Source organism: Hypomesus transpacificus, chromosome 17 (assembly GCF_021917145.1).
Source record: "Hypomesus transpacificus isolate Combined female chromosome 17, fHypTra1, whole genome shotgun sequence".
In the NCBI taxonomy this organism is placed as follows: Eukaryota; Metazoa; Chordata; class Actinopteri; order Osmeriformes; family Osmeridae; genus Hypomesus; species Hypomesus transpacificus.
Window position 1 is genome coordinate 11,815,407 of NC_061076.1, and position 15,737 is coordinate 11,831,143.

The 15,737-nt window shown below is 41.6% G+C and overlaps 1 protein-coding gene across 3 annotated transcripts in view; it reads left to right on the forward strand.

Annotated features, from left to right (window-relative positions):
* The window catches only part of pigq (phosphatidylinositol glycan anchor biosynthesis, class Q), a 152,828-nt gene extending 137,382 nt beyond the window's left edge, over nucleotides 1–15,446 (forward strand). For all 3 annotated transcript variants that reach the window (XM_047038805.1, XM_047038804.1, XM_047038807.1), the window contains 5 exons: nucleotides 76–187; nucleotides 11,840–11,920; nucleotides 13,177–13,291; nucleotides 13,520–13,581; nucleotides 13,916–15,446. In XM_047038805.1, the coding sequence (XP_046894761.1) occupies nucleotides 76–187; nucleotides 11,840–11,920; nucleotides 13,177–13,291; nucleotides 13,520–13,581; nucleotides 13,916–14,068 (523 nt within the window). In that variant the 3' untranslated portion in view covers nucleotides 14,069–15,446. The remainder of the gene's footprint in view (nucleotides 1–75; nucleotides 188–11,839; nucleotides 11,921–13,176; nucleotides 13,292–13,519; nucleotides 13,582–13,915) is intronic.
* The last annotated feature ends 291 nt before the right edge of the window (nucleotides 15,447–15,737 follow it).

A 15,737-nucleotide genomic window follows, 5' to 3' on the forward strand; every position in this document is an offset into this window, starting at 1 on the left:
CTCTGTGTCAAGTTGTACTGGATGATGGTGTGTATCTGTGAGGTTGTAATGAATGATGATGTGTATCTCTGTCAGGTTGTACTGTATGAAGGTCTACGGCTTGTCTTCTCTCTGGAGACTGTTCAGAGGCAAAAAGTGGAACGTGCTCCGACAGAGAGTCGACTCCTGCTGCTACGACCTGGACCAGGTACGATACATAGCTCTCACAAACACGGGCATGGGCGGTAACCGTGCCAGCGTAACTGCACAAAGTGCATTCACCGCGTACCTGCTACGGGTGAAGTATGTGTACTTTGGTAAGTTTTAGCAAAAGCCATATGAACACTACATCTTACAGTTTGATAGCCGTGCGTATAAGCAGTCGTAATTAGTGCTGCGCATAGCTGACATGCCAGGGCAGCACAGCAACCCCTGCAAACACTTGCATGCCTAGATGCATTACCTCTTTAAGCTACATCAAGGGATCGCTGGTCCGAAATGTATTTAATGCCATTACATGTTCCCAATCGCTACAATGAACAGCCATAAAGGGGTCATTTACTGATTTCATAGGTTATTTCACACTTCCTTAAGGTCTCCGAATAGGGTATGTAACATTGGTTGGGCTGAAAATGGCCCGGGTGCTGTTGTATGCGCCCTAATGCACCCTGTAAAAAGACAAGAGGTTTCCTCCTTTTTATGGTATGCTCATGAATATATTGATGAGAGGCGCGCTGATTGGTTGGTTTACAACGAGTGAAACTGCGGAGAAAAGATGCAACACGGCCAACAGCACTCACTGAAACATCGAAGGTGGAGACTTGAAATAAAAACTTACAAGTAAAACTATTGTGTCTACACAACCCTGTTTTCAACAGATTGACTAGATATAATTTGAAATCATGAAATTAGTTGTTTCCACATCTGTTGTCGAAGCAAACAGGATCGACTTAGGTGGGTAACGTTAGCACCACAGCTTAGCAAACAAACTATCGTGATTCAACTCAGCTTCAGTAAGCTCTAGCTATCTTGTTGAAAAATAGATCTGGACAAACATGCATCTTGAATTGTAGATTAACATGACAACACGCGTTATTTTTAGAATTAAAAACAGTCAGGAACATGAAATAACGTTAGCCCCATTGCCAATAAACTAAATCATCACACATTCTACTGATGCTAGATACAGGCAAGATACGTTAGCATTGCAAATAACTGTTAGTGACAACATCATACTACAGCTTGCGGTTCTGATGAACATAAGGTCGGAACAGCACCTCTTTTTAGCAACAGCTTCATAGCAAATCCTGCTTTACATGGTCCCAGGTCTTCAAAACTGTCCTCGGTGAAATGGTTCAAGCAAATGTGTAATTGAGGGTCGAACTGCACGGGGATCTTCTCATAGACAAACATCACAGTCTGTCGAGTGTTTGGCTCCTTAGGAAGACTCTGAAAAGTGTCTGCATTCCCTGTACAGCCTGGAACACTGCATTTACCACCGTAGTCCGTTTTCAATATCCTTGAAAAACGTTCTTCTTTGTAATTCTGTGTAAGTACACAAAGCAGCGCGCAGCTAATTTTGGGGCATGACAAAGGTACAGACCAGAACCAAAAGAGGTGGTGCTACATTTGTGACGTCACAAATGTAGCTTTTTTGAAATCGATCGTTTTACAGCTGCAGTTTCAAATTGTGAGATTTAGATAGGAAAGAGGTGTCAATGGACTTTGAGGTTCACTGTATGTCCATTTTACCCACTGAACTGTTGTTATTCAACTATGACAAGGTTAACTCGGTTTTGCAAACAATGACCCCTTTGAATAAACAAGCCATGGCTGGACTCTCATCCACCATGTTATTATTGTCTTGTATCTTTCAGTTTTGGCCAACCGTGGGTAACCTAGACTGTAGACTATATAAGTTTTGTTATTATATTGTAAGATGTGGGTTTGTGCTGTGTTCTTTAGTAAGTAAGTAAGTAAGACTTTATTTATATAGCACATTTCATACAAGAATTGTAGCTCAAGGTGCTTTACATAATATCAATAAAAACAATAATACAAGTGACAAAAGTAATAATTAAAATAGCTAATCTATAAGAACAATAATATAACTAATAAAAATAGTAAAACCCTTTTGAGATAAAATTACTTAAATGCTTTGGTAAAAAGGTAGGTTTTAAGCTGTCTTTAAAAAATGTCAAGCATGTTTGCTTCCCTAATATTTACTGGTAATGTGTTCCATAGTTTTCGGGCGTAATTGACAAAGGCCGAATCACCAATCTTCTTATGACTGCTTCTGGTGACCTCTAATAGGCCTGCATTTGATGATCGCAGTGTTCTAGCTGGTGTGTAGTTTATAAGGGAGTTAGCTCGGTCCTTGTCCGTCTAGAGCTTTGTATGTGAGGAAAAGGACCTTAAAGTCAATTCTGAAGGTAACAGGGAGCCAGTAAAGTGGCTAGGACAGGACTAATGTTTTCTCTCCTTCAAGTTTTTGTTAATAATCTAGCTGCAGAATTTTGAATGAGCTGTAGTCTTTCAGTGGTTTTCTTGGGAAGACCAGTGAAAAGTGCGTTACAATAGTCCAGCCGGCTGGATATAAAAGCATGAATTAACTTCTCTGCATCATTTTGGTTTATGAATGGTCGTACCTTTGCTATATTCCTCAGGTGAAAGAAAGCCGTTTAGGTCTTTTATCAATGTGAGAGTTGAAATTCAAATGTGAGTCCAGGATTACACCGAGACTCGTCACCTCTGGTTTAAGACAGGGGGTTAAGCCTCCTAGATTCTTAGTAAGCATCTCTCTTTTGGATTTTGGGCCACATAGTAGGACTTCGGTTTTGTCTTCATTTAATTTAAAATATCATTCATCCGTTTGTTTATGGCAACAGGCAGTTGGTAAAGGAATTGATGGCCGCTCAATCATTGGGTTCAGTGGATATATATAGTTGTGTGTCATCCACATAGCTATGGAAATCTATGTTATGTTCTCTGATTATGTCGTCGAGTGGTAACATATAAAGACAAAAAATAAATGGACCTACGCAGCTTGCTTGAGCAACCCCGTAGCTTGTTTCTTGGTTTCATGTTTTCTTGGACCTATGGTCTCCTAAACTAACATAAAACTTCCTCCCTGTGATATATGATTTCATCCAGTTCAATACACTATCCGTGAACCCAATAAGCTTTTCCAGTCTATTGATTAGGATGTCGTGATCAATGGTATCAAATGCTGCACTGAGATCTAACAGGATAATGATAGAGACTTTATTTGCATCAGAGTTTAATCTGAGGTCGTTAATTATTTTGGTGAGAGCAGTTTCAGTACTGTGATATTTCCTGAAACCTGACTGCGAGACTTCCAGGATGTACATTTCTTCAAGAAAATAATTTAATTGGACTAAAACTATCTTTTCCAGTACTTTACTGATAAATGGAAGGTTTGATATTGGTTTGTAATTTGCAAATAGACTGTTATCCAATTTGGGTTTCTTTAATATGGGCTTTAAAACAGCTGTTTTGAAGGCATCTGGGTTCTAAGGGATGTGTTTATAATCTCTAGCACCGGACCTGAGACACTATCAAGCTTAAAGAATGTTGTGGGTATAGGATCAATATCTGAGGTTGTGGAGTTAGATTTGCTGACAATTTTGGAAAGTTCACCAAGTGTGATACAGGTAAATGTGCTCATGGTTATGTTGCAGAATCTACTGATGTCAGTTTCGACCCCACTATTAAAAATACTAACTCTGATCAAAGTTATTTTGTTCTTGAAGAACAAAGCAAGCTCTTCACATTTAACTGCTGAGTATGGAGGAGGGGGCAGGGAAAGTGTTTAGCAGCTGGTCAATGGTGGAAAAATAACTCTAGAATTTCTGGCATTTTCTGTAATAATGTTGGAGAAATATTCTCTCCTTGCTAGACGGATGCTTTTGTTATAGGTGGTTAGTGTATCTTTGTAGATATTGTAGTGGATAGTGATCTTTGTTTTCCTCCATTTTCTCTCTGCTGCACGGCATTTTCTTTTCGTTTCACTAACATTTGTATTTCTCAACCATGGGGAGGTTCTGCTTGTGCACTTCTTTTTGGTTTTCAGTGGTGCAACAGAGTCAAACACAGATAATAGTGCATCATTGAGGTTCTCTACCATTTCATTCAGAGAGCAGTCATGATTAGTTGGCTCATATAGAGCAAATTGTTCAGAAAATATCATAGCTGAAAATATCATATCATAATAATCATAGCTGTATCGTCTAAATATCTTCTTTGGACTAAGAATTCTTTTGTGGTTTTTGTTAGGATAATTTTCACATTAAAAAGTATACAATGATGGTCTCAGAGGGGTAGATCAGTTATTGAAATATTATTAGGTTGTCAAGCGATTAAAATGTTGAATCGTGTTTAATCGCATTATTTCATATGATCAATCGCAAAAGTATTCAATCTATTTAATCTGTTCAAATCTTACCCCAATAAATGATTTTCTGTTGTTGAAATAACATTAAAAGGGTGTACTTAATTTCAAATAGGCCTAACTGGACGATAATGTCCATATAACAAGTTCAGATGGAACACAGTTTAAATTTTGTTTTATGTTTGTTTTATTCACTCACAAACTATACTGCTGTATAATAAACATCCACCTGGAATATAAAATACATTTAAGACATATTGTCTCATAGCCTACTACAATATCCTGCTCCCAGTGGCGGCTGCTGGTCTTTCAAATAGGGGAAGCTCATTTTCGGCTTACATCATATACATTTTCAGTTTACTGGCTAGTTCACCCCTATGACACTAGCCTAGCCTACTGTATGAATGAATGAACTAAAGAAAAAATATTAAACCTGAAGGAAATGTGGGAATTAGGTTAAACTAAAACAAGGAATGTGATATGAAATGTATGATGAAAATTGGCTAGCTATTTCGCCAAGCAAATACCAAGAAATAGGTTGCCGCAGTTTGTCTTTCAATTACAGTATCACAAAATCCGTGATGAGACTGAGCTTGACTAGCTTCGGCGAGTTTTATTGTACAAAATCGCTGTCAATCAGAAGGAGATGCAGTCTTTCGACAGACCCTCCAATCATCACGCCCCATTGAAGTCCATTGAAGCTGAGCTTCCACAGGGAAATGCACTGTGGCGCTACAGGAATGTATGAGACGAAAATCGGTCAGTCGACCTGCTAATATATGTAGCTGATAGGGAGGTTATCTGAAGAAGGCAGGCCGGAAGGAGTCACGACAAAGTAAAGAAGTTTGATTCTTTGGTTTATTAGTCGAATACCCGGATCAAACAATCAGTTCAAGACAAACTGTTGGCTGAGTCCAAATTCTGTCTCTCAGCAATGCTTAAATACATGAGTTGGACAGTACAGATAAAGAATGCACAGAATTGCTTCCTTAACAGGTCTTCAGTGGTCAGCACACTGATACACTAGAGCATTCAGCAGCTGAGGTGGTCGTTGATTACATTCAAGTCCCAGTTCATACATTATTTGCCTCACACTCTCCTTACTGTCTGGGTGGTGTGCTATATTCTGCTCAGAGAGAGGCCTCGCTGCAGGACCTCTTGACCCTACAGATACTCACAGTACCCGGATCAAACAATCAGTTCAAGACAAACTGATGGCATGAGTCCAAATTCTGTCTCTCAGCCATGCTTAAATACATGAGTTGGGCAGTACAGATATAGAATGCACAGAATTGCTTCCTTAACGGGTCTTCAGTGGTCAGCACACAGATACACTAGAGCATTCAGCAGCTGAGGTGGTCGTTAATTACGTTCAAGTCCCAGTTCGTACATGATTTGCCTCACAGTCTCCTATCTGTCTGGGTGGTGTGCTATATTCTGCTCAGAGAGAGGCCTCGCTGCAGGACCTTTTGACCTTACAGATACTAAGGCTGTACATGTACCCAGAAATCAGTCAGTCAACCTGCTAATATATTGTAGCGACCTGCACAAACATTGTTAGGACCAGGTTTAACCTTTTAGCTCTCTCTCTTACGCCTGTGTTTTCAAGAGAGCTGGTCGTGATTGTTCTGTGTGTGCTAGTACCATTCTGTTAGTTGATTTGGCGTAGGCTACGGCCAAACAGTAGCCTGTGTTACTGTGAATAAACTATTCAGATTCTGTTACGTCATCGCATGCCTGTTGCTTTCGGACCAAGCCTGGTCATTACAATATGTAGCTGATTCTGAACAAACTCGTCTTCAATATGAACGTGTTCTAACGCAGTTAAAATGTTAACACAATAGTAAATATTTGACCATTAATATTTGTAAATGTTACAGGAAACTGAGCTTGAATAGCTTCGGTGACTTTTTATAGTACAAAATCGCTGTAAATCAAAAGGAGATGCAGTCTTTCGACAGACCCTTCAATCATCACGCGGAAGCCCAGCGTCCAGGCCAGCCCACTCCTCCATTCACCCCCAGAGACACTAGCTGCCAGGGCGGGACATAATTGCAGCATTTATCCAATGACCATATAGTTTTGAGGCACTGAAAACAACTGTTCACAGCAGCCCCATTGCAGTCCATTGAAGCTGAGCTCCCTCAGGGAAATGCACTGTGGTGCTACAGGAATGTATGAGACGGAAATCAGTCAGTCGACCTGCTAATATATGTAGCTGATTCTGAACGAATTCGTCTTCGATATGAACGTGTTCTAACACAGTTAAAATGTTAACACAATAGTAAATATTTGACCATGATTTTTTTTAAATGTTAGGGGAAGCTGAGCTTCCTTTGCAGTCTTAAAGAAATCGCCACTGCCTGCTCCATAATATTAAATTCTCATTCAAACATACTTCAGATACTTAAGCAACCACAGATTGACCTTAATATTGAATAATACAGTTTCTATTTTGTTGAACCCAGTCAGCTGCTCGCTTCTTTTGCGAGTGTTGTCTGCCATATATTACCGGAGCGAACACTGCTGCTGCTGAGGCTAACGCTGCTGCTGCTAACACTGCTGCTAGCTGTGTGCTTTGCTTGCATGATGTGATAGTTTAGGCTGGAAGTACTTCGGTGATAACTAAACTCAGCCTGACAATCAGTACACACAGCTTTAGTTTTGTCAACCAAGCCGTCTCGTAACTTGTTTAAAATGGAACTTCCCATCCAAAAGCCCTCTCTCCATCATTCAGCAACCGTCGGCAGTCTAAGTCATGTGACGACAGGTGATTCCAGGGTCAAAAAGAAACCTGAGTTAACAGCACTTTTTTTGGGGTCGCGTTAAAGTGAGAGTGCGTTAACGCGTTAACTTTGACAGCCCTAAATATTATTAATATTTAGTCCAGTTGTTATCACTTGATCTAGTGTGTTTCCGTGCCGGTGTGTTGGGTCTGTTATGTGTTGAGTTAGATTAAAACTGTCAAGGAGATTTAAGAGCTCAAAAGTTCTTGGGTCTGCTTTTTTATTTACTTGGATATTTAAGTCTCCGTTTAAAACTACTTTGTCATATCTAGTGACAAATAGTGATAATAGAGTGCTTGGGTGGCCGATATGTATAACAAAAAGTATTGATTCGGTTTTGAGCTCTATAGCAACATATTCATATGATGTGAATTCACCTAGCTCAGTGATTTTGAACAACAGTTCAGAGGAGAAAATAGCTGGGACTCCTCCACCTTTTTTTGATTTCCTAGAAACTTGGTGAAAGCTGTAATCGGGCTGACACGCTTCTATCAAAGTTGCTGTTGCGGTTTCATTGTTTAGCCAGGTTTCTGTTAGACAGATGCAGTCTAAGTGGTTTTCTTTGACCAGATCATTAACTAGAAATGTTTTGTTATTTAGTGATCTAACATTTAAAAGGGCCAGTTTCATCTGTGGGGTATTAACAGATAAAACAGGGGTTGATAAATCTGTTGGGAGAATATGGATAGTTCTGTGACTTCCAACACTAGGTTCAGGTTTGTAACCATGCATTGTACCATGCCATTTTCTGTTTGTGATGATGACCGGTATGTCTAATGAAATAGCATGGTGGCTGTCCTAGCGTAGCTTTTCTTTGGGAAGGTCTATGTCACTGAGCTGTTCCATCACAAGGGAATTCATCCGGGGGGTGCAGATCTGTGCAGGGCCCATGTCCTTGCAGGAGGCTGTTTGAATGTTCTGTTCTGTTCGATGGGAGGTTGTTTGGGATGCGTCAGTCAGCTTAGACACAACAGGATAGGGAGAGATACTTGATTTGTGGTCAGGAGCATGTGACTGATGTTTGCTGTTAGCAGTCGAGATCCTGTACGGTTTGGGTGGAGTCCGTCAGCTTGAAAACGGTCTGCACAGTTCCAGAACACATTGAAATTATCGATAAATCTCAGTTTGTGTGCCAGACAGACAGATGCCAACCATGTGTTGAAAGATAATAGTCGACTGAAGGCTTCTTTTCCTCTGCGAAAGCATGCAATTGGTCCACTGATGAATACATCTTGATATCTGTTGAGTGTGTTCAGTAGCTGGGTGAAATGTTTTTTAAGTATCTCATTGCCAGTTTTCTTGTGTAGGACACCAAACGAGCCAGTGTGGATGATAATCTTAGGGTTGTTTGGTTTATTGTTGAGGATTGTTTGTACCTCTGACGACAGTTCCTCGACAGATGTGTTGCTAAGACAAATATTTTCTGTCTTTGCCAGTTTAACATGTGCTGTCATGGCATCTCCAATTAAGATAGTCGCCATATCTGGTGGTGTGTTTGCATTTCTAACGTTTGCCTTATCAGTAGCTGCGGAGCCAGTTCTTATCTTATTGGGGTTAGCAATGATCTTGTGAGGACCTTGTGCTAGACCAAGGTTAGCTACTGTGTCAGTGCTAGCAGTAGATTCTATAGTGCTAGCAGCGTTAGCTCCTCTAAGTGCTGATGGGCTGTGGGTAGTCTTAGCATACCTTGGATCTTGATAATCCTGTGATATTGTTGTCTGATTAGGCTTAATAGGGGGTCGAACAGTCCCCCGAGTGGTCAGAGAGGGGCTTGGAGTGAAATGGGGTACTCCCGGTCGCAGCAGACGATGATGTGTTGGATTTGCATGTGTGTAGTAGCTACCATCATGGTGTGTTGGCGATCTGGGCCCTTCATGTTTGTTAGCTGCGTGGCTAGCACTCCTGTGCCCCTTCGCCTTGGATTCCACACACAAAGGAGAGAGAGTTCCCAGTGGTTCGAATCTGTTTCTGAGTGGGACAGGAGGAGAGGTGATGCGGGAAGAGTTTCTGCCTCACTTTTGTCGCTTTTTATCCTTGGTGCCAGTCCCATCTCTGATGAAGGTAGAAGCGGCCCTAGGCCTCTTTGGTTTAGCGCCGAGATCAGGCCATGACTCATCCGGTCCACGGGCCGGTGGAAAGAAAGCTGGTTCCAAGGGTGGCTCATTAGCCGGTAGCTTAGCCTCCAGGCTAGGTAGCATGGAATCTAAAGTCTTCGGTGTCTCTGATATCTAAGAGGGTTGTGACTCTTAGCTTCAGTTCGACTATCCTTTGAGTAAGTTGTTTGTAGTCGTTGCAAGCCATAGTTCTACTGGGAACAAGCTTTAGCTTGCTTGCCTGTGGTCAGTCTGGGAGAGCAGCCCAAAATACTTCTGTTCTCCTTGGGCTTCAGTCCCCCAGGTTGTCCCTTTTTGTGGTTGTAGTCGATCCACTTGATTTTGAGTAATATCATCAAAAACTATCCAAATGATTGAAAAATCAGAGCATTTCTCCGTGAATGACTAGACAATATGATAGAAGCCAAGCATGGAAGCAAGCAGGGAAGGTCAGGGGGAGGAGAGGGTTGGCAACACCAGACAAGGAAACCGACTGAGGACTAGCCAACTCACTTTCTTTTCCTTTATTCTTTCAACTGGATCTAACTGAAAGCATTTGGTTAAGATAATAACATGTATTTTCAGTAGCATGGTGACCGAAAGGTAGAGTTCTATGGCATGTAATTGGTCTATAGCATACCTGGGCATGGGCCGGGCTGTCCCAGTCCAGCCTCTTACTCACTGAGTAAGAAAAACTGAACTGAACTGGAAAGCACTTCTTGCTATTGTATGAAGTTAATCAATTGCTGGTCTTTAACATACATCTTATGTATTTTTGGTTTCAAGGTATTTCAAAAGACTCTTTTTACATATTTTCATAGCCTTGTTGTAACATGGACTACTACCAGTAGCAATTCAAAACCATATAATTTACAGTTTTTTTATAAAGTAATCAAATTAAAGGTCACATGAAATGCTGTTTTTGGATGCTTTTATATAGGCCTTAGTGGTCCCCTAATACTGTATCTGAAGTCTCGTTCCCGAAATTCAGCCTTGGTGCAGAATTAAAGCCACCTCGATTAGTCCCAGAATGAGCTTTGCTCAGAATGCGCTGTTTCTGTGTCTGTAGCTTTAAATGCTAAATGAGGAGGAGAGAGGCAGCACCACCGCTAATGTTTACAGTGGATGTATCGCAATGGCTCGTAGACCCGTTGCTGTAACATGCCTCGAATTTGCCCATTCTCATCTGATAACCCTTGTTTGCAGAGCTGCACACTCAGTCATTTCAATGTGGGAAAAGGCGGATATCACGTGCGCAATAACACCAACAGCAGAACGTTATCCACATAACAACGAAGCGTACAACACTGCGTTACAGAATGTGTATTCACACACATACTTGATGCTATCTACCTTTACATTAGCGACAGTACCTCAGCTGATAGCTGCAGAGCTAATGTTACAGCCAGATTCTAAGGGTAGCAAGCTAGGTAACCATATAGTAAGCAACAAAATGATTTAGCGTTAGTTGACTTACTTGTCCGAGGTTTGTAGCTGGACCAAGGAGTACTGGTCCAGAATTTAATTTCAGACGGTCAGCAAGGCCAACTTTGTATTGGCTCAAGTTAAGGAAACAGTGGTGGCTGAAATGTTTGGCGCTTGTGACGTCACAAGGAGCCGATTTACAAACAGAGTGTTTGAGCCTTCATTTTCTCAAAGGCAGAGAAGAACACCCAGGACTTGGTTTGCACCTATCGAAAATTCGAGCCACTGGGGGACCAAAGGCAGGCTAGGGGAACTCATATTAATGTTAAATAACGTCCTAAAGTGAAGTTTTCATGTCATGTGACCTTTAGTATTGAGCATAATTAAGTTCAGCCTATTGGTTTGGCCCGTCACAACGACCCCAATTTCTCATGTGGCCCTTCGGGAAAATGAATTGCCCACCCCTGGTCTATAGGGACCGTGAGTTCGACTCTCAGCTGAGGCGGCTTTTGCTAAACTACATTTTGTTGTCTCAGTACATCAATGACAATAAAGTTTAATCTATTATGATTCTTAGTAGTGCCCGATTATAATTATATTGTTGATAGCAGATTCACTGGCGAGAGAAACGCCTAGTTATCTATCAAACTGTAAGATGTAGTGTTCATGTGACATAGGTGACGCGTATTTGTGACGTATGTCTGGGGTGTTCATTACATGCACGTGCTGTGCACACGTCTTCGCAATACGCGTGCACATAGCCAGCGTGACGTGTGCATCGCACACATGTGTGTCCATTGTGAGTCTATTTAAATTGCTGGCGTGCGTTCAGATCGCATTCAGATCAGAGTTATGATCGTGAGATCGTAAGAAAGGCGCTAGTAAGGCGCTTTCATATAATTCAGGGCAGTGGCACAGACTTCCCTCAAACACACAACCACACATTAAGCACTCACACTGACCTGAATGAATAATAACAGATAAACTTCACACACTCTCACATACACCACATGTAATGCACATGCAATGCAAACCTCACACACACACTCCTGGGCCAGGTACTGGAACCTTGTCACACACACATCCTGTGCTTACACTTGCTACCTGTGTTGAATGTCTCGTCCGCATGTTGTCTTGTGTTTCAGCTGTTCATTGGGACACTACTCTTCACCATCCTGCTGTTCCTCCTACCCACCACCGCTCTCTACTACCTAGTCTTCACTCTGGTGAGTCTCAGGACGTGTTTACACAGAGGAAAAACGCATATATTTTCATGCGGTTTGGCCTTTCATTTACACGAAAACTGAGGTTTTATTACGGAAAACGATAAAAACTTTCTAAAAACTACGGCCAAAGTGGAGCTTTCTGAAAAGTCTGTTTTTGTGTTTGCATGTGTACTAGGTTAAATGAGTCACAGTATGCTACTAAAAATGCATTACGTCATGTGAGCGTCCTATGTTTACAGTTAGTTTGCTTACTGATCATGGATGCTATGAAGGTAGTGCTCATTTATGCGTTAATGCAAACCCTTTGGCCTGTTTGTATTTACAAACAAAACTGATTTTTATATCGAGGAGCAGAGGTGAAGATTTTGATAATTCCGATTGGTTTGCATGGCTTTATCGTTCTCGTTACACTGCCGCTTACGTGTTTGGCATAGTTATGATGGCGCTCGGGGTCGTATTAATGCGGGTTCATGTAAACAGAAACAATCTTGCGTGTACAACTTTATTTTTGAAAACGGAGGGCAGAAATATTAGTTTCTGTAAATACCCGGCTATGTGTAAACGTGGCCTCAGCCCACATACCAACCTGTAACTAGTTAAACCCCCCCCCCCGATACTCATCCATTAAGTACATTGCCATCTACACTTCCCAAAGCCATGCATACAATATATCATGCTAATCTCGCTAATGCGATGGATTGAACAGCTTCTCTTTTACTTAAGAGAGGCATCTGATGTCAGATGGTAGATTTGTGAGGCTACTCGCAGCTGGCTTTCCTTGAGTCCCCACAAATTAGGCACACTGGCTGTTTACTTAATTTTTTTTAATCATTTGTCCATTTCCCTTTGAAAGCACAAAATCCCGCATCTGCATTTATTTTTTTGACAGTCGCCATAATGCTACGTGTTTGTTGCGATCACCCTGACCCAGGGGTGCAGATGGAATGTTTGAACTGGGGGGGACCAAGCTGTCAGCAATTTATTCCATCTCCATTAGTTATTTTGTGTAATATATATGTATATATATATGCAATGTTTATTGCAGCTTCAATATAGGCCTACTAAAGTGCAATATATATATATTGAGGTAACAAAAGTGAGAACGAAAAGGCGAACCCCCGACCCTGTAGGGGGGTCCGGGGACATGCTCCGCTGGAAGAAAAATTTCCCCCCCGTCCCCAGTGCCATCTGCGCGCATGCCCTGATCGTGACCTAAACACCTGATAACATGAACTCTACCCAACACTGTCTCTCAGCTCCGCCTGGTGGTGGTGCTGTTCCAGGGCATTCTCCACCTCAGTGTGGATTTCATCAACTCCTTCCCTCTCTTCGCCATTGGCCTGAAGGTAGCCAGGCCCTATCGTTTAGCAGGTGAGGGAGCGAGGATGGGTGGATGGATGAGAGTGAGGGGATGGGTGGATGGATGAATGGGGGTAGACGAATAGATGAAGAAATAAGAAAGATTTTATGGAACAGCAGAATTAAATGAGGAAGGAACACCTAGCAATATGTTTGGATGAAAATATGATGTTGGTGAAATATACACACTTATCTGTGTGTGTGTGCGTGTGTGACCGACTCTGGAACTATGTCTTGCAGCGGGGGTAAAGTTCCGGGTGCTCTGTGAGGAACCAGGCACACCGCTTCATCTGATGATGGAGGTACGACTTCTCTCTTTTTATTCCTCTAATCCCCCCCTTTTCCTATCTGTCTCTTTTTCACACACACACAAAGACACACTGTGAACCACAGTATCCACAGTTTTGCTTTTGACGTCCCTACTCTTACATACTTGACATGCTCTCTCCGTTTTTCACTCATTTCTCTATCTCTTATCTTTATCTGTTGCTTTCTTCTTTTTTTCCTTTATCTTACTCTCTCTTTCTATGTGTCTCTCTCACACCTTCTCCTGCTCTCCTTATTTCCTTCTCTCTTTGTCTCTCACTTTCTAATCCCTACCCATTCCATCTCTCTCTCTCCAACCTCCCCATCCAGATAAACCCTATCAGCTGCAGCACTGTGGTGCAGACCTACCGGATGCCCACCTACAGCTGTTACCCCAAAGACTCCTGGGGAGCACTGGTTAAGAAGCTGTTTCTAGGGGAGCTCGTCTACCCGTGGAGACACAAGGGAACCAAGATTGACTGAAGAACACTAGTGAGGAGATGAATATGATGCAGAGAGGGTGAGGAAGGAGATGTGGGAGATAAATGGACTTGAGAAGTAATACTCAGGTTAGGTGAAGACTCGTGAGCAGGAGAGAGGGAGTGTAGGAGCACGATAGAAAGCAGAGGGAAGTGTGTATGTGTGTGGGGGGGGAGTTAATGAACAGGGTTTCGTTTTACAAATGAACAAACGTGTGTTGATGTTACAGAAAAGGGGGACGGTGATCGCTGACTAACAATCAGGTATTTAAAGCATTCACTGCACACAGTTTCCCGCAGAAAATGTGTTAGTTGAGGTGGTAGGGTGGGGTTTGCCGTCAGACCTGTGGGGGCCGGGGGGGGATAGTTTGTGCGATAGACTAATTTGTTCCGCAGAGAAGGGAGACTGGCGTTTTGGTATGGATGGAAAGGAGAAAACAGGACAGAGTAATACGGCGGATGTCGCTATAAAAAAAAATATATATAAATTGTTACGACGTAGTTGGGGCGGCAGGCGTGTGTTGCTTAGGCGGCCGCCTTAACTGAAAAGTGCTGCGGGAAACCCTGCTGCACAGACACACAAACATTTCATAATTAGACAAAACCAGTTTAATGATATGCCATTACGAATGTGTAGAGAAAGGGTTTCATGTTAGAGGCTTTGTCAACAAAAAAGTTTATTGAATAAATATTTGTGTATTCATTTTTTGCGTTTTCCTATGCATTTGCCAGTTGTCATGACTTCCTGTTGTGTTCATCAGTAAGAATCAACAATCCAATTGTTCCAGTTGTTTGTGTGAAATGCATAGAAGATAATCCTCGTTTTATCTCTCCTAACTTTCTAGGGGTAAGCCCTCCTGTACCCTTCCCTAGGTGTTCTATATATAATACTTTCACCAACACTCCAATCGGCAGCTGGCGCTATCCCTAGGAGAACTTAGGATTTTAGGAGTGATTTATGGTTGTGATTCACCTCTGTGTTAGAAACCCATAGATCAATATACTTGGCATGGGCAGGGCAGATGGTACAGGTTTGTCCCATCAGGTGGCTGCTCACTTTGTCCTGGCCTCAGAGTGTGTCAAGTTGCCCTGGAATCCAATCATAATAATAGCAAACCTTAAGTGATAGTACACTTGTATGCTGTGTATTTCAATTTTTACTTCTAATTTGTCCTTTCCATTAAAATGTAGTTTTCTCCTGTGCCAAAGTGTGTTTACTTATCTTATTTTTAAAACAGATGTTCAATCATTTAGGCTTGAAACAGAACCATTATCTTTTTTTTTTGGCATTGTTGTTTCACTTGATTTTGTATTGTTGACTATCAGTCTTATCAGTGTTTGTTTCCACTACCATTTGAATAAACTATGGATTATTTACAAAACTACATTGTTTTTCCTTATGTTGTCATATAATCTGACAACATGGATCATAAAGGGAACTGTGCAGTTTGTGTTGGTATATGAGATTACTATCAGTTTGCTTTTGCATTGTAAGTATCATTAACTATTGGTATACTAATAACAGTCTTTCACTATCTCATGCTCTCTCCTTGCTCTCTTTTTTGACTAATCAGTGTATGTATATATTTCAGTACTGGAACCCAAAAAAATACAGGGCTATGTCAAAGTACTGACAGTAGTCTAGAGTTTTCAGTAGTAGTAGAATTGTGAAG